At 47.1% G+C, this 23386-nt stretch overlaps 1 protein-coding gene across 2 annotated transcripts; it reads right to left on the reverse strand.

The window, feature by feature from the left end:
• Nucleotides 1-2662: 2662 nt before the first annotated feature.
• On the reverse strand, nucleotides 2663-9676 carry HMGB3 (high mobility group box 3). Of its 2 annotated transcripts, none has more exons than XM_079765161.1 (5): nucleotides 9579-9676; nucleotides 7234-7388; nucleotides 6724-6863; nucleotides 6105-6279; nucleotides 2663-5655 (listed from the first exon to the last, which is right to left on the reverse strand). In XM_079765161.1, the coding sequence occupies exons 2-5, from the start codon at nucleotides 7381-7383 to the stop codon at nucleotides 5506-5508; spliced, it is 615 nt and encodes a 204-aa protein (XP_079621287.1). In that variant the 5' UTR covers nucleotides 7384-7388; nucleotides 9579-9676; the 3' UTR covers nucleotides 2663-5505. The 2 variants fall into 2 exon arrangements, with proteins under 2 accessions (XP_079621287.1, XP_079621288.1); XM_079765162.1 differs by lacking the exon at nucleotides 9579-9676 and adding an exon at nucleotides 9386-9572.
• Between the last annotated feature and the right edge of the window lie 13710 nt (nucleotides 9677-23386).

Consider the following 23386-nt stretch of genomic DNA (forward strand, 5'->3'; position numbering starts at 1 on the left):
GGCCTGCACCCTCTCACAGTCCGGGGCCCCTTGGGGGATGTAGCAGTGAGCCAAGTGGCAGGTGGCCAGGGAGGAGCCCAAATCGGGGCCAAGTGCCGCTCATGCTAATCCTGGCCCACTGCGCCTGCTGTCGCAGAGTCAGGAGAGGCTCCCGCTGTGGCAGCTGCTCTCGCCAGCTGTGAGCCCGCCTTCTGGCTGAGCGGCCCTCCTCCTGCATTGAGCGTCTGCCCCCTGGTGGTCAGTGCACATAATAGCGACTGGTTGTTCTGGTCATTCCGCTGTAACAGTCGCTTAGGCTTTTATTATATAGGCTAGAGGCCCAGTGCACGAATTAGTGCACCAGTGGGGTCCGTTGGCCTAGCCTGCGGTATCGGGCTGAAACCGGCAATCCGACATCCCCTGAGGGGTCCTGGATTGAGTGAGTTTGCATGCCAAGCAAGGGACCCCACTGGTGCACAATCGGGACCGGGGAGGGACGCGGGAGGTTGGCCAGCCAGGGAGGGACCACAGGAGGGCTCCAGGGCACGCCCGACCCGTTCTCTCTGAGTCCCAATTGGCTGGACCCCAGCAAGAAGCTAACCTACTGGTTGGAGCATCTGCCCCCTGGTTGTCAGTGCACATCATAGCGAGTGGTTGAGCAGCCTTAGCATATCATTAGCATATTAGGCTTTGCTTGGTTGAACGGATGACCGGACAATTAGCATATTAGGCTTTTATTATAGAGGATAGCCATGCTAGTGGAAGTGAAGTGGTATCACATTATGGTTTTGATTTTTTATTTTCCTGATGGCTAATGATGCAGAGAATTTTTTGATGTGCTTATTGGTAAACATTATTTGGAGAAATGTCTATTTAGATCTTTTGCACATTTTAAACTTTTTTTTTTACTTTTTATCTTTGAGTTGTAATAGTTCCTTATATATTTTGAACACTAAGTTCTTATGAGATGTGATTTGCAAATATTTTCTCACATTAGGTTTTCTTTTTACTTTCCTGATGATATTGCTTGAAGCACAAAATATTTTTTAAATTATATATATCTAATGTTTTCTTCTTTTATCTGATGTTTTCTTCAGTTGCTTTGCACTTTTGAAATACTAAGAAACCATTGCCAAATCCAAGGTCACAAAGGTTTTCACCTATGTTTCCTACTAAGTTTTAGCTCTTACATTTGGATCTTTAATCCATTTTTAATTAAATTCTTGTATGTGGTGTGAGGTAAGGGTTGAAATTCATTCCTTTGCATGTGAATACTATTTGTTTAAAAGACTATTCTTTCCCCAATTGAATGATATTGGTACCCTTATTGAAAATCAATTGGCCATAGATGTATGGGTTTTTTTTCTGAACTCTCAATTTTATTCCATTGGTCTGTCTGTTCTGTTTTTATTTTTTAAATATATTTTTATTGATTCCAGAAAGGGAGAGGGAGAGATAGAAACATCAATGATGAGAGAGAATCATTCATTGGTTGCCTCCTGCACACCCCACACTGGGGATCAAACCCACAACCTGGACATGTGCCCTGATGGGGAATCGAACAGTTATCTCCTGCTTCATAGGTTTAGGCTCAATCACTGAGCCATGCCGGCCGGGCATATTCTGTTTTTAAGCCAGTACCACACTGTGTTGGTTACTAGAGCTTTGTAGTAAATTTGAAATTGAGAAGTCTGAGTCCTCCATCATTTGTTGTTCCATTTATTTATGCATTTATTGATTGATTCTTGCATATGCCCTGACTGGGAATCAAACCCTCAACCTTGGCATATTGGATGACACTCTAGCCAACTGAGCTACCTGGCCAGGGCTGAATGCTTTTAGTTTTTCTTGCCTAATTTCCCTGGCTAGAACTTCTAGTACAATGATGGATAGAAGTGGCACAAGCAGGCATCCTTGTCTTGTTCCTGAATTTAGGGGAAAAGCTTCGTCTTTCATTATATTAGCTGTGGGTTTTTCTTAGTGTTCTGTATCAAGTTCCCATCCAGTCTGTTTTCTGAGTGTTTTTATCATGAAAGGGTACTGGATTTAATCAAATGCTTTTTATATATCCATTGAGGTGATGTGGGTTTTTTCCCCATTTATGAATATGGTGCCCCAGCTTCTTTTTAAAAGTTAAAATCTTAGAAGGATGCTCAAGATAAAAAACACAGTGAGGGTTTGCTTTGTTTGAAGCAGGAAGGGAAGTCTGCAGCTGCCAAATTGGTCCATCTGTAATTCCTCCCCAAGTAGCCCTGGTCCCCACAGGAAACTAAGCCAGGGCCCAAGAACACCAAGAGGACCCTAGGGCCCTCTCATCCAAAACTCCTTGTTGAGCTGGCTCTGTCAGCCAAATAAGCCCCAACCCTTGGCCTTAGGAAGCCCTGGTTGGCAGGGCTGGCTGATTACAAGTACACAGCTACTTTGGCATCCTGCAAATTGCAGTTATCCTGGCATAGAGCTCCAGAGCCAAATTCCCTCTCTACCCCTCTGTCTGAAGGGTTGATCTAGGGGCTTTGGAGTCCTTAACACTTGCCCTTTTTGATGTTATTTTTCCATTAAATGTTAGTTTGGATCTGTGGTTACAGCAAAGCTTGTACTTCTAATACCTTGATTATAATCAACCCAAAATACAGATTCAGTATCTCAAACAGATTGCAGACAGCCCACTGATTACTTTTGGGGATGACTGATTAAGAAACTTTATTACAGAAAATGAATGCATCTAATGTCCCCAAATACATTTGTGACAAGAAGAGACACACAGGAGACAGACAATAGTTGCTACATCACAGCCATATTCTTTCCAAAGGATAAAACACCATTCAAAAACAGGGTGAGGGGGTTGAAAGAGAGAGGTGGTTAGAGAAAGCAGGTACTGTCCTTTAGATTAAAACACACACACACGGGTTGGCATTGCAAGAGCACCTACTGTGGGCCCAGAAATAAAATAAAGCCTAAGCCTTAGGCGATGACACCATGCCACTTGTCACACCTCAGAGAGGCTACAGAGCATCACTCCATCAAGACAAGCAATCTTTTGATAGGGTGAATAGTAGTCTTACTGCAAGCAGCGAGTGAACCAAGTGGCCTTAAGTTTCTTTAGAATTAAATATCTGCTTAATCAAAGATCACTTACCAGAGTCTCTACTTCTGTTTAGTTACTGTGGGAGCACAAAAGAAAGTCATCCCCTTCCATAGTTGGCATGTCTATTTACAAACAGATAGAGGTGCATCCCTTAGCAGAAATCTCTCCTTTGTGCCAAGTTGAGCTCTTTCATATGTGACGAGGTTGCCCACAGCGCTCTAATCTTAGCATGGCACATTGTGTTGGGGCAGCAGCAGCTTAAGACTACAATGCCAAGTGCGGCTGGAGGAAAGTAACAGGGGCATGGCTGAAGCAGGAGGGGCAATCCTGGAACAAGTACCTCCAGGCAAAGCTCAGGACCAAGAGATTTTTACTTAGTGGTCATTTTCTAGAAGAACTAGAAAAACACATTTAAAACAAACAGTTCTGACATGAGAAGGAATAGCTATAAAGATAGATTAGAGATCAGTGATCAGGCCGGTGATCATTACCATAACTTATGTACACCCAGAACCTGACAGGGTGGGGAGGACACTGTCTGCAGACATGCAATGTTCCAAATAGTCAATTTTAAGCAAAAAGCTGCTTGCTCCTGAGTAAGCATGAAAACATGTCATTAAAACACTCCAGAGTGCTTCCCAGCCTCAAACATACATATGAATGTCAATGCTAGGCATTAGCAACACTCACCCATAACACAGCACCCCTCATTACTGCCAACAGTTAAGATGTATGTACACATCAGCCCTCAAAATACTTGTATTTAGTATCACCATTTTGCCACTGTGGCCATCATCCCTCACCCCAACTTGGACAAAATATCACACCATCCACCATGAAATAATCACTGAAACACAAACCAAGCTTCTTCAAGAATATTTAACAATCCATGTTTCCAATGAATAAGCTCACATCACGTGTAGGCCATTCTACTTTCCATCTGATGCATTTAGTGCTTAGAAACAACTGATTCCGTCAGCCTGCCTTGCAGGTACCCCACCACAACCTGCCAACAGGAGCTCCAGCAAACTTCCTTGGGGTGTATGGCTTCTTGAAGTTGCAGGGGGGTTGGGGTATTGATACTGCTCCCCACCCCACCATCACTGGGGACCAAAAAGAGAAGTGGCAGCTTAAGACCTCAATTGTTGAGCAGAACAAATGTCTGGGGGGAGGGGGGCGGGGAATGAAGCCTGAATGTTTGATACACCATACATACCCTCAGGAAGATATTTTTGCCGTTTAGCAATTAATTTGGCCCCACAATGCAAGGGGTGAGGCAGGAGGCAAAAAGTTTTTAAACCTCATAGGTAGTAGTCAGCCTCAATCCGAACCACCCACCTTCCTGCACCTCTAAAGGCTTGTAAACCTTGCCTGTGTCATTATCTTAGCTCCTACATTCAATAGTTCAGACTTCATCTTGACGCCATTCAGACAAACAAAATCATGCAGTAACTTCAAGTAGCTCTCTTCAACTCGTCCTAAGTTACCAGATTTACAGGGAGGCTAGTCATCAAATACAGTGGAGTGGGTTGTTTTACCATTAAGACTGCTATGAGTCAGAAATTTAGTGTTATAATAGAGAACAGCTTAAAAAATGTAATACTGTTTTTATTTAACTTCAAAAACATTTCAGCATTCTAAACATACAAAAATTAACAAAACGTTGCAAATTGTGTTTAGTACAGGTTCTTGAACTTTCATTGATGCAGTGACTCTTCACTTTGTTGACAATGAAGAGTTGTAGTTTGTTTTAAAGCAAAGTTTAAAACTACCACACAACTAAAATCGATCCAAATACTTCTCATGCCAGCTGACCCCCCCTTTTTCCACAGCTAAGAATGGCAGGATGCTATGTCACTATATACAAAAACAAGACAACCTGAAGCTAACTGGATGCCCACTGCAGTGTCCACAGGTCCAGCCTCACAGTGCACGCCCTGAGCTACAGCCCCTCCAAAAGGCATCTTCCTCACAGCCTCAACGCCAAGCAAAGAGCATCAAGAGCTTGTCTTGGTTGTTTGTTTTTTACAAACTATAGATATGTACAGTTGAGAACTCAGGATTTCTAGCCAATAACCAAATAGGTAACACCACCTTACAGATTAAAAAAAAAAAAAAAGAAAATGCCAGAAACATCTTTAAATGCCTTGTCACACCAACAGCAAAGTGCACAGAGTGAGGAGAACACGAGAGCCTTTTCATTTTAAAAATGTTTGGAAATATGTACAACTTTGATACAGTTTCTGGGTGCTCCGGACACCCATGGCCACTTCATGTAAACCACTGACAATTTCTAGAGCACTTTGATAGACTACATATGATCATGATCCAATTGTGTGATTAATCCTACTGAGGGCAACAGACACCTCTCAAATAAGCTGTGTCAATTACGGCGCTCCCCTACACTAAGGTATTCACAAGGAGACAGATAAACAGTTTTTTTATTCATCCTCCTCCTCCTCCTCCTCCTCTTCTTCTTCCTCCTCTTCCTCCTCCTCTTCTTCATCTTCTTCTTCCACCTTTTTCCGGGCAACTTTAGCGGGACCCTTTGCACCATCAAACTTGCCTTTAGACTTATAGTCTGCGACATCCTAGAAAGAACAGGGACACATTCCAAATAAGACAAGCTCTCCTGCAGCTATTTTAACACAGGGTGAAAACATGCTGTCCCTGCCTCAGAATAAGAAAGCTGGAATTCAAAAACAGTACAGGGCTGCTACTTGAATTATTTGTTTCCTGATACACATCTGGTTCTCAGCCATTCAAATTTAAAAGGTAATGGGTGATCAAGTAGCCTTTAAGTCATGTTATAGTACTATCAAATCCTATTCCAGTGGCATCCCATGTTATCCAATTTTTTAAGCCTGTCTGAAGTTCTCCAAAATAAAAGATCAGAAGCCAGAACATCAGCACACATAGCTGATCTTGAGTGGAGATGGGCCCTCACATGCCCAGCAAAGCAGCCTTCCACCCCACAAACCCTCACATCCGGGGCAGCTGACTTCTCACCAGCCAGAGCGCACACTCTGGTCCACCTTACCTTCTCATACTTCTCCTTCAGTTTTGCAGCCTTATTGTTGTAAGGCTGCTTTTCACTGTCACTTAAGTTATTCCACATCTCGCCCAGCTTCTTTGCCACATCTCCAATAGAAATTCCAGGGTTTGTGGATTTGATCTTGGGGCGGAATTCCGAGCAGAAAAGGAAAAATCCAGACCTTGGGGGAGAAAATTATATAAAGTAGATGAGAATCTTCAAAAAGTGAGCTTCCGTCAAAATCCCATGTTCCTGAACCCACACACTTCCTATCACTCCTCCCTAGAGTGAAGAAATGGGTGATACCATATACAGTGTTTCAAAGTTGAAGGTTATAGAATGTTTAAGCTGCTTTAGAAATATATAGTGGTTTCTCAGTCTCTCAGTTATTGGGCAAGGGGTAGAGAATGTACCTAAGGATCCTGACACCCCAAACTAGGCTGCCTGCTTTCCAGTAGAAAGGTCAACAGGCAACTACCAAGCACACACAGCTCACCAACACCTCAGGCTCAAAGTACAGAATATTTTACAGAGGTATCCTGACATTTTTAGGTATATTTTTTAAAAAATCTTTCAAGCAGAAGGAAAGCTCTTCATGGTTGTCCTGAATCCTACAGTCACTTACGGTGGCCTTTTGGGGGCATTTGGGTCCTTCTTCTTCTTGCCTCCCTTAGCTGGTCCATAATCCTTCATTTCCCGATCATAGCGTACTTTATCTGCCTTTGCCATCTCATCAAATTTAGATTTCTCTTTTGCCGACATTGTCTGCAAAGAACAGGACCTGATAAATTCCTCAATGCAGTGAATACATACCTTTTCAGTTATCCTATAATTAAAGTGGCAGCTGCCATAACCACTTGCAAAAGGGGATGAAAGCCTTTAACCCTTGTAGAGTCTTTTTGTGTGTGTGTGGGGGGGGGGGGGAGAAAACAAAACTTATCGGGAGGAAAACAAAGCTGTGGGTTAACCCCCCTAGTAGAATCTTAAACAATAAAAGCACACATACAAAATCCTAGAAACAAATAAAATGTGTCTAAGAGGAAGAAAACAGCCACCTGGGGCTACTCTAAAGGTAAATAACACCAAAGTATCAAATCCAACTCAGACTAGCTTGAAGGATACAAAGCAAAAATACCTTCCACCTTTCAGAGCACTTCTTAGAAAATTCTGCAAAATTGACTGGAACTTCTGGGTTTTTCTTCTTATGTTCCTCTCTGCATGTCTGCACAAAGAAGGCATAAGCAGACATTTTGCCCTTTGGCTTCTTGGGATCACCTTTAGCCATCCTGACTGTGATGGATGAAAGAAAGAGAAACAAAGAAAAACAAATCCAATGAACAGAATAGAACTACAAGATATAACAAAGGCAGGGTAAAATTAAAATTAATGTTGCTCTTAGGATTCCCCCTCCGCCCCAAATGCCTGATGCCACTGGCAACCAAAGACAGACTGGGGAGAAAATCAGCCTGTCACTTGTCATTTAACTTTTGACCAGCATGAAGTGCACAGGTTTCCGAGTTACTTCTCTAAGAGTAGATCAAGTTCTCCAAATGGAACAGACCCAAGTGGGGTGGCTCAGCTCTACATTCCGATTCAGAAATGCTATGTTTTGGAAACTGCAACCACGGTGGGGAGGATACATTTGTAGGCGGTACAGGCTGATGATAGAAGCTTGAAACCAATGACTTAAAGCTAGCTGGTCATCTGTTTTACTCCCATGTTAGAAACGAAAATACTGTCAGTGCTGCTAAACACAAGATCAAAGCAGAACTGTAAATAGGGAAATTTTTATATTTCAGTATTTTTGCTGCATTTTGACTAATAAAAATGGCTTTTACAAGAATGGTTATACAGGAAGTGAGCTGATACCCCTGGACTATTAGTTCAAATCTGTCTCTTCGTCATTATCTAAAGGGGCAGGGGATACAAAAAGAGCTAAGTCTTGCTCATCTGTAAAGCGGAATGCATGTCCAGCCAGAAATACTTTGGAGAAAGTTTCCAAATAAAAATGCATCTGTGGCGTGTCATAGTCCCTTTCCCACCCCCCCAGCTTCCCGCCATCTTTTCCTTTTCCCACACCCAAGGTCATCATGTAAAACTAAAGCACTCCCCTTTGCGGGGACCGACCCAGGGGCTGCATTAGGGCTCCACAGTGGCTGTGCGGGTGGCGCAGAACAGAATACAGGGGAGCCTCCGGCCGGCAGTGGGCAGCCAGACTCGGCCAGTGCTGGGTCACCTGGACACCCATAATTCACCTTCCATTTTGTCAAAAGCTTCCTGATGAAAGAAAGTGCCCCTGAAATCCACCGTTGTCTCCCCCGAGGGAGGCGCCAGGCCAGGGACAGCGATGGCAGCCGCGCTCCGGAGGCACGGAGCCTGGCCGGCAGCGGCCGCAGTGATGGTGGCGACCGCCTTGCCTGGAGCCCGGCATTGCTAAAATGGCTGATCCGCCAGCAGCGGGCACAGGCGTCGGTGGCGAACAAAGCGGTCCGGGCCCCGCCACCGCAGCCGCCGCCCGCTCGCCGGCCCCCACCCCGCCCCGCCCCGCCCTGAGCGCCCGGGGGCGCGGGGCTGCGGGGGCCGGACCCCCCCTCTCGCCGGCGCGGGGCGCATTCCTCGGGATAACAAAGGCGCCCGTGCAGCCATGACGTTCGACAGCGCTGGGGCCCGCGGCAGCGCCCCTGGCCCTTCACGCCACCAGACCCTGGCCGCGGGCGCCGGGACCAAGGCCAGAGCCTGCCCGGGAGCCCCGCTGCCCGCCCAGCCCGTCTGTCCACCCCTTGCCAGGGCCCATCACGCGCCAGCCATGTTAGCGGCGGCGACGGTGGCTGCGCCGGTGCCCCACGGGCAGGCGAAGAGCGGGGGCGGCCGGCCCGCCTCCCCCCTCCCGGACCTCCGTGCGCTCCCGAGACGGCCATGTTAATGCAGAAGCAGCAGTGCAATCCGCGGGCCCGCACAGTGCCCGGCAGAGCCCAACGGCGAAGTTTGCTCACGCCGCAGCCCCCCGCGGGCACCGGCTGCCCGTAACCCGCGGCGTCCGTCCCGGGCCGGGGAGAACCCTGCCCCCTTCCCAATGCCGCCTCCTGGCGCCAGGACCCACGCCACCGGAGCCCGCAGCCGCCCCAGTTCGCGCTGCCTCCGCCGCCGCAGCTGCCCCAACATCTGGCTTCAGGGGGCCTGAGCCCCGCGGCGCGGCCCCGGGTGGCGGCAGCCGAGGTTGGCTCAAGGAAGGGAGCCCTGCGCAGACAGTGGGGAGCTCGGAATGAAGCACTGGAAAGTTGAAACACCTGAATTGCTTCTTCCTTCCCAGTCACCTAGGTAGAAGGAAGGTGGAGGGGGCGGGAAGGGCGCGGGGAGAAAAGGCAGGAGGCGGTGGCAGCGGGAAGCGCTGGCGGCTGCACGAGCTGGAAACTTGTGCGGGCGCTGCGGTGGCGGTGGCGGCGGCGGCGGCGGCAGCGGGCGCGGGCGGAGGAAACGTACCTGTATTGTTCGCTAGTCTGGGCAGCGCAGGGCACGACGCGAGGCTCAGAGCTCCCCAGCCTCGCGCTAGCTGCCTCCACGAGAGCCGCCTGATTGGCCAGCGGGCTCCGCCGTTTAAAACAGCCTCCTTGCCCGGCCATTGGCTGCGGGCCTCATGCATATTAAACAGGCGCGGGCGCCCATTGGGCATGGCCTCTGGGATCATTCATTCAAACAGAACTACCCGCCGGCGCTGGCTGCAGAGGCAAAACAGAGCTTTCCCACCACCTCGAACCCCCTCCTCGACCTGAGCTGGGACTTCAAAGGACTTTGGAGAGGTGGCCCCGCTACTCCCCTCGGCCTTGGCCTCTGGCGTGGGTTGGCAAGGTCGAGTCCGGCTGCGCTGCCCTCTGCTCCCGCTGCGCTGCGACCTGGGCGCCCTCGCCTCCCACTCCTGGCCCCCAGGTAGCCCCCAGCCCTGGAAAACCTCCGGAGGCGAACGACGAAGGTCGAGGGTCCTCCACCTCTGCCCAGTCCTGTCGCGGTTCCGCGGCCGGGGTCTTGCCCGCAGCTCTCTCCTTGATGACAGTGGAAGGCAGCTGTTCCCCTGGCAAGACCTCGGGGTTTCAGTACTGGGATCCCGCTGCCCCCGGCCGCTCCTCCCTCCTCCCCCATAAAAAGGGACCTGACTCTGCTCCTGTGGATCCTGCTCCACTAGGCTCTTTGCATTAATTGCCAGAAAATCTGTTTGTGCTTGCAGTAGCGGAAAGAGCGAGCTAGGTGGGCTAAGAGGCGGAAAACGGAGTTTGGCAAAAGCAGAGAAATCGTGAGAAATTGTACTAGTAGTTCTGTGCTTAGGGAGTCACTTCTTCCCTGCCTCAGTTCAGGCCCACATTCCTTCTGCTCTCCTGACACACACCCTGGTGAAGAATTAAAGTTCTTGGAATGTACAAATGGGATTTGACTTGACTTGGCCTCCTCAGCGTTGCCACCGGCTAGTGGTATGGCCTTGAGCAAGTGACATATTTTAGGGGATTCAGGCAATGGTTTCCAAAGTGTGTGTGTGGTGGGGGAGACAGTGTCACCTCTAAGGGATGTTTGAAAATGCCCATGACTGGGAGTTGTTGCTGGAATTTAATAAGAGGAGGGGATGGGCAGGAGTGTTAAATGTCCTGCATTGGGCAGAGAGTCATACAGAAGAAAGAAATGCCCCACTACAAATGCTAGTGTCAGCCCTATTGAAAAATATTGGGGGGCCTTTCCCTCTTTGAGCTTCCTGAAAGAAAGAATGCATGAAGGAAGGGGTGAGGAAAAGGTACACATTTTATGGGTTGAAATTTGGAAGAGGCACATCATGAGTTCTAAGTTTCCTTTCCCAAACACTTTGAACCACCAAGATAACCAGCTATTTATAATTCCCATATTTAGAAATGAGATCAGAAGATGAGTTTTCCAAATGCTGTTTCCAGAAACTGGCTGAGTTTGAGGTGTTTGAGGGAACTGACCCCATAAGGCAACTGCCTCCCCATCCCCACCCAGCTCTTGCAAACTCCTCTGAGCCTCCTGGGCAAGCTGGAACCGCTAGGCTTCTATCATTAGGGACCTAACTGAGACCAGAAGCCAAAAATAGTGCTGCTTTGATCAGAGCCGACAGATATGAAGTCACTTTCCTAAGTACCCAATTTATAGACCCTTGGGAATGTGGATATCTTAAGGCCTTAATGGTTACCTACCTTCTGCTCACATATCTTCACTCACAGAGAGCTTGCCACCTACCTTATGGGCTGTCTTTTGCATCTTGAGCAATCTCTGAACCTTGGGGTCACCACCCTACACACAATCCCACCCCTCACCCTTCAGAGATTTTCTGGCAAAACAGGCCTTTTCTCCAGCCAGATAGCTCCAGCTTCTTCTACTACCAGGTCCCCAAGGTCTAACCTGCCCAGGCCTCTTCCCTCCACCCTTGTCTCTGCCCTTCCCAAAGGAGAGCAGGGTCTCCACATATGATCTGACCAACACCTTCCCTCTGCCACAGTGCCCTAGCCTCCATGTTGTTAGGCCTTCCTAGGCTAGAGATGCAAATTGGGGTCTCAGGTGGGACCCAGCCACCGCCCAGCATCCTGGCCATGCTGGGAAGCTGTACTTACCAGTTGTCAGGCACCAAAGCCCACCAGGCACTATTTGATAGGCCCACCAGGCACTATTTGGTAGGCTCCTGAGTAGATGGTGAGGGTCACAGCAGCATATATGTTCACATTCACACCAGGCACACACACAACATTCCCAGAGGCAGAGAGGAGAAGGCCGGCCCAGAGCATAAGAGTATCTCCCAGCCAGAAGAGACCACATAGTAAGTGGTGTCCAGAAACCCCCCTAAAAACCCATTCTTCCCCACCCACTGCCACAGCCCTACCCATGGGTACATACTTCGAAGAACGAAAGGTCTGCGCTTATTCGAAGGAATGATTTCCATCTCTCCTCCTGAAAAAGCTCCTCCTTTCTTCAAGCTGAAGCACTAGGCCTGAAGCTCAAACCTGTGGTTGCCGTCAACAGAACTTCACAGAACGTGATTATGACATCACTGAGTGGGCATATCCTAGACCTGAAAATGGAGGCTATGGTTCCCTACTTCTGCCCCCTGCAAACACATGTCACCCCAAGTCTCCATGTCTTCTTCAGGCCCAATCTCTATGATTCCTCCATCCCTTTTGCATGAGCCTCGATTGGAAGGCTCCTCACAGCCTGGTTTTCTCCTCAGTGCCGCTTGTGTGGGGCAGCACACCTAAGCAAAATCTGTGGCCTAGCGGCTTCCTACCTCAAGAGAAATTCATAATTCAATTCCATGTACATATATTGAATGCCTACTAATACATAACAGAGGGGAGATTAAGTGAAGTAGGGGTGGGGCTACAAGGCAGGGGGAAGGCAGTGACTTTGGGCTCTGATTTCCTGGTGTACCTTCTGCCATGTCACTTCATTTCTTCCAGCTTCAAAGGTGATTTCACCCACCTTACCCACCCCAGCCACTGTCCAGTCTGCTGGTGAGGGAGGGTATGAGTGAAGCTGGTCTGGGTATCACCAGTAAAAGGCCACCTAGGGAAGGGCTAAAGGCCAATCTGGAAGGTGAAAAAAGTGACCGAAAGTCAGGGGTGCCTGGGCAAGTTCTGGACTCAGAGACCCCAAGGCAGGTTGCCTCCTCTGTCTGTAGCAAAGCTCAGTGCCCAATGATGGCTTTGGGGTAGTTTCAACTGGTAGAGGCTCTGGACCTCTGCCCTGGTCCTCCCTAGAAAGTACTTTAATCACACACACCATTTACCTGTGAGGCCCAATCCCAGGTCAAGCCCATCACACAGGGGGACCTCGAACCAGAACCCTGTAAGCTTCTTGGCTACCTGGAGAGATTAGGAAAACATTGAAATTCAATAGGGCCCTACCTGGTTTGGCTCAGTGGATAGAGTGTCAGCCTGTGGTCTGAAGGGTCCCGGGTTTGATTCCAGTCAAGGGCACATGCTCGGGTTGTGGGCTCGATCCCCAGCAGGGGGCGTGCAGGAGGCAGCCAATCAATGATTCTCTCTCATCATTGATGTTTCTAATGTTTCTCTCTCTCTCTCTCTCCCTCTCTGAAATCAATATATATATATGAAATTAAATAGGAAACAGGACAAAGAATGACAAATATTATTTAAAGATGTTTTTGGTTCTTGCTAGTTCAAGACCCTTCAAAAGATGAAAAAGATTCTCCTCGTTCAACAAAAATGAAGTATCTGGCCTGGCCAGCTTGGCTCAATGGTTGAGCGTCAACCTATGAACTAAGAAATCACAGTTTTATTCCCGGTCCGGGCACATGCCCAGGTTGTGGATTTGAGCCCCAATATGGAACGCGCAGGAAGCAGCCGACCAATATTTCTCTCTCATTGATGTTTCTATCTCCCTATCCCTCTCCCTTCCTCTCTCTCTAAAATAAATAAAAACATATTTTGAAAACATCAGAAAACAAAAGAAAAATAAATAAAGAAAACAAACAAAAAAACCCTGAAGTATTGGTTCTCTATACCCACCCCACACACACATATCCACACCCACACCCACACCCACACCCACACCCACACCCATCCTTGCCCCAGGTCTCCACTTGGGTGCCCAGTACTTAAAGATGACATCCCCAAGGCCCAAATCAGCCAGTCTCCTTGAAGATCAATGAAAATGCAGCCAGGTGAATATGGGGGCAGAGTGGGGCCAGATTGTTGAATCATTTAAAATATGTTAAGGGAAATTGCTGTGAAGGTCCTACAATGAAGCACACACACACCCTTTCAGAAGGGATCTAGGAGCCTTTGTAAATTCAGATCCTCACAGATAGGGAGTCTAGCTTCTTGGCCTTCCTAGGGCCCTTGCCTCACTCACACCCAGGTGATCTATTCAAGTCTGAAGCCTCCCTTTGGAAGAAAAGTCAGGTCCTCCAGCCCAGCCTCCTCTTGACACGGGAGTCAGTGGCTGAGCCAAGGCTGGAAGCATGGTCTCTTGACCCTTAGTGTCACACTTGTTCTACTCTTAATAGCTCAGCTTCACTGTGGGTATGAAGGCCACTGGCGAGCTGGGCTCTGATTTCCTGTGAAGGTCCTCAATGGGGCAGCCAGCGCCATTGAGAAAAAGGGATTCCAGTTTCAGAAGAGCCACACTCCATAGAGGCTCACAGGGAACCACTGCTCAGTCTCTGCTCAGCTTCTCTCCTCAGCATGGCCACAGGTCAGGCTAAGGGGGCCTGCATGGTAGCCCAGGGCCCAAAGGGCACCTCGAGCCATAGGACCCTCCACCATGTGCCTGTCTTAGAGGCTCTGGTTCTGGGAGGGGGTGGGGTAATGGCAAGACCCCACCGGAGGACGCTCGAGAGGGGAGGGCACACCCAGGCCTCTGCAGCAGAATCAGTGCTACAAGGCCCACAGGTTGAGGCTTTCCTATTGATTGAGGAAAGGAAATGGATCAGCAACCAAATGGCTTCCTAAGGGTTATTCCCCACCCTGCTGCCTGTGGGAACACAGTCTTGAACAACACCAGCCCATCTAGGGCCTACAACACCATTTGGGCAAGGGCCTGTGGGGAAGAAGGAGATGAAATGAAGGACCCTGTCTTCCCAGGCACCTGGTCCTGGGAGCTCATTTAGGGGAGAAAGGAGCAGAGGGGAGGTGACACACTGCAGTGGGGTCTTCTTCACTGCCCCCTCATCCCATTCCAGGAACAGCCTTGCCCTGTCAGGCCTTCAAGAAATAATTCAGTCAAAAAACTATAAGAACCATATTATTTCACTCATATGTGGAGATAAAACAAAAAACAACAGAGGAACAAATAAAACAAACTTATAGACACAGACAATAGTATGGTGGTCACCAAAGGGGAAGGGAGTGGGGGGAAGATAGAGAGGATAAGGGTGGTTCCAAATGCATGGTGATAGAGGAAGACTAGACTATGGGTGGTGAGCACACAATGGAATGTATAGATGTTGTATTATAGAATTGTACACCTGGCTCAGCTGGTGTGGCTCAGTGGTTGGGCATCAACCCATGAACCAAGGTCACTGGTTCGATTCCCAGTCAGAGCACATGCCCAGGGTTACAGGCTCAAACTTCAATAGGCAGAAGGCATTCGATCGATGATGTTTCTCTCTCATTGATGTTTGTTTCTCTCTATCCCTCTCCCTTCCTCTCTCTCTAAAAATTAATAAAAACATATTTTAAAAGAACTGTACAACTGAAACTTGTACGTTATTAACCAATGTTACCTCAATAAATTTAATTAAAAAGAAAAAGACTTCAGGGTACTGCTGGGTTACCTGCTCTATACTACTTCACCTGTGGACCCTCCTTCTCATTATCTCCTCCCCCCCACCCCTGTAGCTTACCAGGCCCTTCTGTGTCTGTCCCTGGTGTCATGCAAAAGCCTTGCTCTGACTCATTGAGCATCTAATGGTCCAGCTCCACCGTCTTAGGGGAAAAGTACAAGGTGTTTCTCTTCACCTGAACCAAAGGGATTCTTGTGGTGGGAAAAGCGGGAGCTGAAGATGCATACCCTCTAATATGGGACTGGAGTTTCTATTTTTTAAATGCTCCTCACTCCCTCTTTCTGGGCCTTAGTTTCCCATCTTGAAAAGGGAGAGCAGGAGCTGGTCACTGGGGTCCCTTAGAGCATCACTATTCTTAGGTTTGTCACTGGAGCTTCACAAAGGGAATGATTCTCCTATCTTTACCCACTCCCACCCCCACCCCCCCAAAAAATAAAAGCAGAACTGACAGCCCAACCAGTGTGGCTCAGTGGTTGAGCATCGGCCCATGAACCAGGAGGTCACCAGTTTGATTTCCAGTCAGGGCACATGCCCAGGGTTGTGGACTCGATCCCCAGTAGGGGGCATGCAGGAGGCAGCTTATTGATATTTCTCTCTCACATTGATGTTTCTATCCCTCTCCATTCCTGTATCTCTAAAAAATCAATAAAAACATATATATTTTTAAAAACTGACAGGTGGCCCTCTGCCCACTTCAGCACTATAATAAGACATTCCTGAGGTCCCCCACCCACACTTTCCTTTCTCCATCTGGTCTCCCTTGGGGCACTTCTCACAGCCCTCATTTGGCCACTCTCTGAGTTATTGCTTGTTAAATCTCTATCTCAGCTGGGCTTCTGCCCAACTAGCACAGGCTTGGCACCTAGGAGACACTGGGAAATACTAGGTGAACAAATAAAGGCCTGAGAAAGTAAAGGCATGCCTGTGTTATTGAAGGCTAGGTGTGAAGGGCACACCCTCTTAGAAAGGGTCATCAGCCCTCTCTCAGATGGGGGTGGAGTAATGAGAAAATTAGAAGACAAATGCCAACTCCACAAGGGACTTAATTCAACCCAGAAGAGGAGTCACTATGGATCTTTCTCACTCCTAGAGAAGGGCGAGGGCACTTCCCTTTGGCTGCCTGGTGCCTCAGAGCAGCACTGGGGAACCGGAGGGAGGGTGAGTTCCCATTCTTGATTTCTGAGCACTAGAGTCCTGTAGTGCATTTGTTACCAGTGAGACAATGAGACCTCAGTTCTTGTGTTCTTGAAGGAAAGATTTCAATCAAGAGACAAAATGTAGAGAAGCAAGCAAGAATTTATTGACCGAAGCAAAAACACACTTAGGACAGTGGAACAAGGAAGGGCATAGAAAAAGCAACAGGAGAACCTAGGCTGGGCTGCTTTGGCTCACTGGGAAGTCAGAGAAAAAGGGGGCCTTGGAGACAGGTTCAGGGGGTTAGCCCAGGATAAGCTTCTGCTGCCCATTGCTCCCTTAGTTGCAAGCCTCATGAGGTCCCTTGGAGTTTAGGAGATACGTTCCTGTGGGGGAAAGACAGGGGGAAGGGAATGACAGGGTGTACTCCATAGAAGGAGAATGCTCTGCAACCTTCCTTTTCAGGGATTTTAAAGGCTGTGTGTTTAGGGGAGGTCTTAGGGGAGGATCAATAGAATATTCATCAGCTTTATGCTGTTGTACCAAAGTGAGATATATTCTCTTAATTTGTCTGTCCTTGGGTGTGGCTGGCAAATGGTACTAATTGGATTTCTGTTATCTGTCTCCCTGATTAAGGTGATTTAAGCTATTTACCCTCTGGTTGGGGAGGGGAAGTGCACACCATTTACTGTACTCTTTCTTTTTTTTTTTTTGGAAAATTTTGTTTATCTTTATTGTTGAAAGTATTACAGATGTCCCTCTTTTCCCCCTTAACCTTTTCTTGCCCACCCCAAACCATTTACTCATGACTATCTTTGGTTTAGGGAAGATAGGATTTACTAGGTGGTTGCAAACTGCTGTTTAACTATCTGTCTTAGTTTCCCTATTCTGCTTATTCTGGAATTTTCCTAGCTTCTTACTATCTTATAACACATTGGTGGCACATACTAGGGCTATGGCTTGCATAGAGAGCTCCAAAGTCCAAACAGCTCTGGATAGTATTTTAGTTTGGGTATGTGGGAAAAGTAGGAGCCACTCTGCCAAGGTTGGAGCCTGGGCTCCACCACTTACAAGCTGTGTGACCTGGGCAAGAAACGTCACCTCTCTGTGTCAGTTTCTTCATTTGTGAAATGAGACTAGTAATAGTACCAATTTCATAAATTCTTGTGGAGAATATATTAAGTACTTAGAGCAATGCCTGACACAAAATTAGCACTCACAAAGTGTTAACTGTTCTGCCCTGGCAGGTGTGGCTCAGTTGTCATCCCATACACTGGTTACTGGTTTGATTCCTGGTCAGGACACATACCCAGGTTTTGGGTTCGATCCCTGGTGGGGTGCATATAGGCGACAACCAATCAATGTTTCTCTCTCTCTCTCTCAAATCAATAAAAAATATATTTTTAAAAAGCTTCACTGTTCTAATGGCCCCCTTCAATTTCATTCTTGTTGCTTCAGACAGCTCAGAAGAGCAACAGTTGAAGGACAATCCAAACATCAGTGATGACAAAGCCTGAACTGTATTTGTCCACAACTCAGAAACAGTTGACCCTGTTGGGAATTGCATTTTCCCTAGTGAATCATTCTCTCTGGGTTGTCTGGGTCCTGAGCTATAGTATTAAGACCAGCTGGACCAGTAGTGCATCAGAAGGCATGTACCCACTTTCATACTAGTTGTATCTCAACACATTCATTCCATAAACATCCAGTGGGGTCTAAGTCTTGAGCACCTTGTCTTGTGTACTGTGTCCTGTATTGGGGAGGAGAAGGAGACAACCAGAGCAGAACCCTAGAGAGGGGCACTTAGATCATGGACTGTAATTGCCAGTTATCTTGCAATGACTTCACCTCCATGAGATCCAGCCTAAGGCCTGGCACAGAGTGTTTGCTTCATGAAGTATTGGGCAAATAGCTCTGTGTTTTCAAATCCAAACCAACACAGGTAACATAGCAGGACTCACAGCCTAGGAGCACAGGGGGCTCTGCTCTCTGCTATTCCTCAGCTGCAAGGGGCCTCAACAAATCCTGGACAAATCCCAAGCCTGGCTAATCCTCAGTTTCCCCTTCTGTACAATCAGAGGTTTGAACTAGATACCAGATGATCTCCAGGGCCTTTCTCACACTAATAATCACTGGAGCACAAGCCCCTCGGTGTTCCCCAGATGCCTGGAAGAAGGCACACTGTAATATGCCCAGTAAATATTTGCTGAATGAATGAATGGATGAAGAGGCTCTGGTTCTATGGTCTTGCAGTGAAGTGGAAAATGTATGTTTGATCTCCTTTATTTGTTAATCTTTTCATATGATACTGGACAACTTTTTTTAATATTTATTTTTATTGATTTCAGAGAGGAAGGGAGAGGGATAGAGAGATAGAAACATCAATGATGAGAGAGAATCATTGATAGGCTGTCTCCTGCATGCCCCCTATTGGGAATCAAGCCTGCAACCCAGGCATGTGCCCTTGGCTGGAATCGAACCTGGGACCTTTCAGTCCACAGGCCGACGCTCTACCCACTGAGCAAAACCAGCTAGGGCAGGACAACTTTTTAAATGTGGCGTGACTCACAGTTCAGCCTGCCTTGAGATATTTTAAGGAAAAGCCTTTTTTAAAAATCATCATTTATCTACATTATCATCTCAACTTTCCATTTACTTCTGGATATATTTGTACCTGGCCTGCATGATCCACTGGTTATCAGAGAAAAGAAAAATCAGATAAAAATATAAAGGTGAGGAACTGTAAACATAAAGTACAAATGGCCCAAGATAGGTCAGAGAACAGGATGATAATGATAATAATAATGCTACTTTGCATGTTGTTCCTTAAGAATTCACAAGGTGCTTGCATATCTACAATCTAACCTACACCTCACACACACACAAAAAAGGTCCTATGAGATATTTGTGCATATTTTAGAAAAACTGAAGCCCAGAGAAAGCAAGTGTTTTGCTCAAGGACACCAGACCATCTGGACAGAATTGAGACTCCTGCCTCCTCGTCTTTTGAACAGGCCTCACTGCCAGTTGTTTGCAGTGGGCAAACAAACAAGGAGAGGGCAGATCCAAGGAAGGCATTTCCTGTGTCAATGACCATCCAGGACTCTTCTGTCTGCCGAAAACCACAGAAAGAAGGGCAAGGGCCTGTGGGCAATTGCTCAAGTCATCTGATAAGTGATCTTTTAGGATCTCACCACAATGTGTCCCAAAGCAAGCTCCCCAACCTCAGCCCCTCCTTCATATGTACCTCAGAGTGGACGCATCATCCCTCCAGCATCCTGCCTAATTTCCCTCTCCCTCTCATCTCCCATATCCATCTTGTCCCCAAATCCTATCTATTTGGTTTCCTGAATATCTCCCAAATACAGCTGCTTCTTCCCACCTCTCTCTACTGAGCTATGATCATCTCTTCCCTGAACAACTGGTCTCCCTGCTTGGCCCTCATATCATCTGCTCTCAACAGCAGCAACCCAAGGGGTCTTTTATAAATGTACATTTCTTTCTTGTCACTGCTTGATTTAAAATCCTTTCATGACTTGCCATAACCTTGAAATAAAGCCACAGAAAGACCTTTTAAGATCCAGATTCAGCCAAGTTCCTGAGATGCCATGAAGGCACTGTAGGACTCTAGTGCATACCTCTTACCCCCAATCTCATACAAAGATCCTGTGATCCACCTTGGCACTGCTCACACTATTCTTAAGAGTCAGAACGACCTGGATGTTCCAGTTGGTTCTGTACCTGCGTGGCTCCTCTACCAGACCTGGAGAGCCCCAGGGTCAGAACTGTCTCCCATAACCTCTAGTAGACTGCCTACCGCCTTGCAAAGGTTTGGTCCCTACTAGGTAGGATCTCAGAGTAAAAGTTGAACTGGATCAAATTGGCTTGACAGTGTTGAGACATGAAGGCTGGCATTGTTTGGTAATAAATGCAGCAACCTAAAATCTATTTTTTAAAAAGGGTGAGAAGAAAGACAAATATCCGCAGTGGCCTTGCTGCTGCTACTGTTGCTATTGCTGCTGCTGCTGCTGCTGCTGCTGTGGTGGTGGCCTCTGGGAAACTCCTCCCGCTAGCTAGCTTCCTGCCTTTCATCTTAAGAACTGGGTGATGATAATGATGATGATAAGCTGGGGATCACACAGAAATCCAGCTTAGAGAACACTTAGTTGGGGGATCTAGAGAGAACTAGTTAATTTAAGGCTGAGAGGAGTGTGTGACCTCCCATCACCCTACCTGTCCCATACTCCAGCAAATCCACTCCTTATGGTGGCATCATTCCTGTTGTCCTGAGTGTGTGAATTGGCCTTTGGAATATACCATGCCATGACCCCTCCAAAAGGGTGGAGTTGGGGAGAGAGACTCCTCAGGCCCTGCTTATGGGATCTTGCTTTCCCCAAGCTTCTTCTTCTGCTGCTTCTGCTTCTGCTTCTTTTTTAGAGAGAGAGCATGGAAGGGAGTGGGAGAGACAGAGAGAGACACATCGATGCGAGAGAGACACATACATTGGTTACCTCCTGCACGTGCCCTAACTAGGGCTGGGGATCAAGCCTGCAACCAGGGTATGTGCCCCCAACTAGAATCAAACCCGGGACCCTTCAGTCTGCAGGCTGATGCTCTATCCACTGAGCCAAATCCACTAGGGCTTCCCCAAGCATCTTGATCAACTTGTGGCTAGATGAGTACCCCAGCAACCAAACTCCCCCTCCAGAAACTTCCCCTCCAGAAACTCAGAACAACCTCACAGAATAAAGTTTTGAGCTTGACAGACTATAAATCAATCCTGGCAAAGACACTTCTTGCAAGAATGCATCCTAGCCCCAGCCGATTGGCTCAGTGGATAGAGTGTTGGCTCAAGGACTGAAGGGTCCCAGGTTCAATTCCAGTCAAGGGTGCATACCTAGGTTGCAGGCTCTATCCCTGGCCCTGGTCCAGGAGGCAACCAATCGATGTGTCTTTCTCACATCCATGTTTCTCTCTCTCTCTCTGTCTGTCGCCCTCCTTTCCACTCTATCTAAAAATCAATGGGAAAATATATTTGGCTGAAGATTCACGTGCGCGCGCGCGCGCGCGCACATACACACACACACACACACACACACACACACACACAATGCATCCTAGTGGGGAGATGTTCTCGTGAGCACACAGTCATATTGTTTTGAGAATCCTGAATACAAAGTTGTACTGAAAATGTATGGTGGGTGCAGAGGTCAAGAGCACGAGCTTTGAAGTGAGGAGTACCTGGGTTCAAGCCTCAACTCCATATATACTATCCTAGTCCTTTGAGCTGGTTGCTGAATCTCTCTATGCCTTAGTTTTCTCATAGGTAAAATGAGTCTGATGATAGCCACCTCACAGGGTAGTTGTGAAGATTGCAGGGGATAAAGTATGGAGTGCACTTCGCCTGGGTCTGGACATATAGAAATGTGAATGTACTGGAAAGGAGGAATTATGGGAGATCTTTTATACTGAAATATTGTACTTTTGGACACTAAACAATAATTACTTTTCTGATCAGAAAAAAATAGAATATAAGAGGGAAAAAATTATCCTTGCGACAAAATAGTTTTTAAATAGCTCCTTGAAGTTACTGCTGTGAGGCCCTGCAGGTATTTTCCTCATTGTCAGAGAGCAGACAGATGCTTCCAGATCACAGAACAAAGGAAAGAGACCAACGTAGGAGAGGAGACTGTAGTCCTAACTTGTGCCCTGAGGTCAGCACTGGTGCTTCTCTTTACATTGCCTGGGGGCTATGCATGGCACACAGTATCTTCTGGGCAGCAAGGTCAACCAAAACCAACTTACTAGATTGTTATAGAAAGAAAAAGATCACGGGTCAGAGAGGAGCTCACAAACCTACACTGTTTCACGATGAAGGAATAAAGTTTGGGTTCCATATTTCTGGGTTGAATGTAAAATCAATGCTGTAGCCCGGCTGGCATGGCTCAGTGGTTGAGCATCAACCTATGAACCAGGAAGGCATGGTGCGATTCCTGGTTAGGTCACATGTCCTGGTTTCGGGCTCAATCCCCAGTGGGGGATGTGCAGGAGGAGGCCAATTGATGATTCTCTCATCATTGATATTTTTCTCTCTCTCTCTCCCTCTCCCTTCCTCTCTGAAATCAATAAAAATATATAAAACAAAACAATGCTTTACTTTTAGAGTATTTAAGGCATGGAAATGTAGAAAAAGCTTCTAAGATGGAAATTGGTGTGTGGGGGGGAAGTAAATCCTAGAATCTTATTGTTGGAAAGGCCTATGATAGGCTGCAAATTGATCTCAACAGATATCTATGTCCTAATCACCAGAACCTTTGAATATTAACTTGTATGGCAAAAAGGGTCTGTGTAGATGCAGATGTGATAAAGTTTAGAATATTGAGATGGGGAGGTTATTCTGGATTATCTGAATGGGCCATAATGCAATCACATGTACCAATATAAAAGAGAATCAGAAGGAGTTTAGACACACAGAGGGGAAGGTGATGTGAGACATAGCAGATAGAGATTTGAAAATGCAGGTCTTGAAGATTGGAGTGATTTGGCTACAGGCCAAGGAATACCAGCAACCACCAGAGGCTGGAAAAGACAAGGAATAAATTTTCCCCTTACAGCACCTTTATTTCAGCCCAGTGATATTGATTTCAGACTTCTGGCCTTTGGTACCAGAATAGAAAAAAATTCCGTTGTTTTAAGCTACTCAATTCATGGTAATTTGTTATGGCAGCCCCAGGAAACTAGTACAGGGCTCTTAGAGTTCATCTAGTCCAATGATTCCCACACATTTTTAGGAGCAAAATTGATGACTTTTCAAATAAAAATTCATATGCTGCAGCCTATCAAGACAACAGATGAAATT

The sequence above is a fragment of the Cnephaeus nilssonii genome (genome assembly GCF_951640355.1).
Source record: "Cnephaeus nilssonii genome assembly, chromosome: X".
Lineage (NCBI taxonomy): Eukaryota > Metazoa > Chordata > Mammalia > Chiroptera > Vespertilionidae > Cnephaeus > Cnephaeus nilssonii.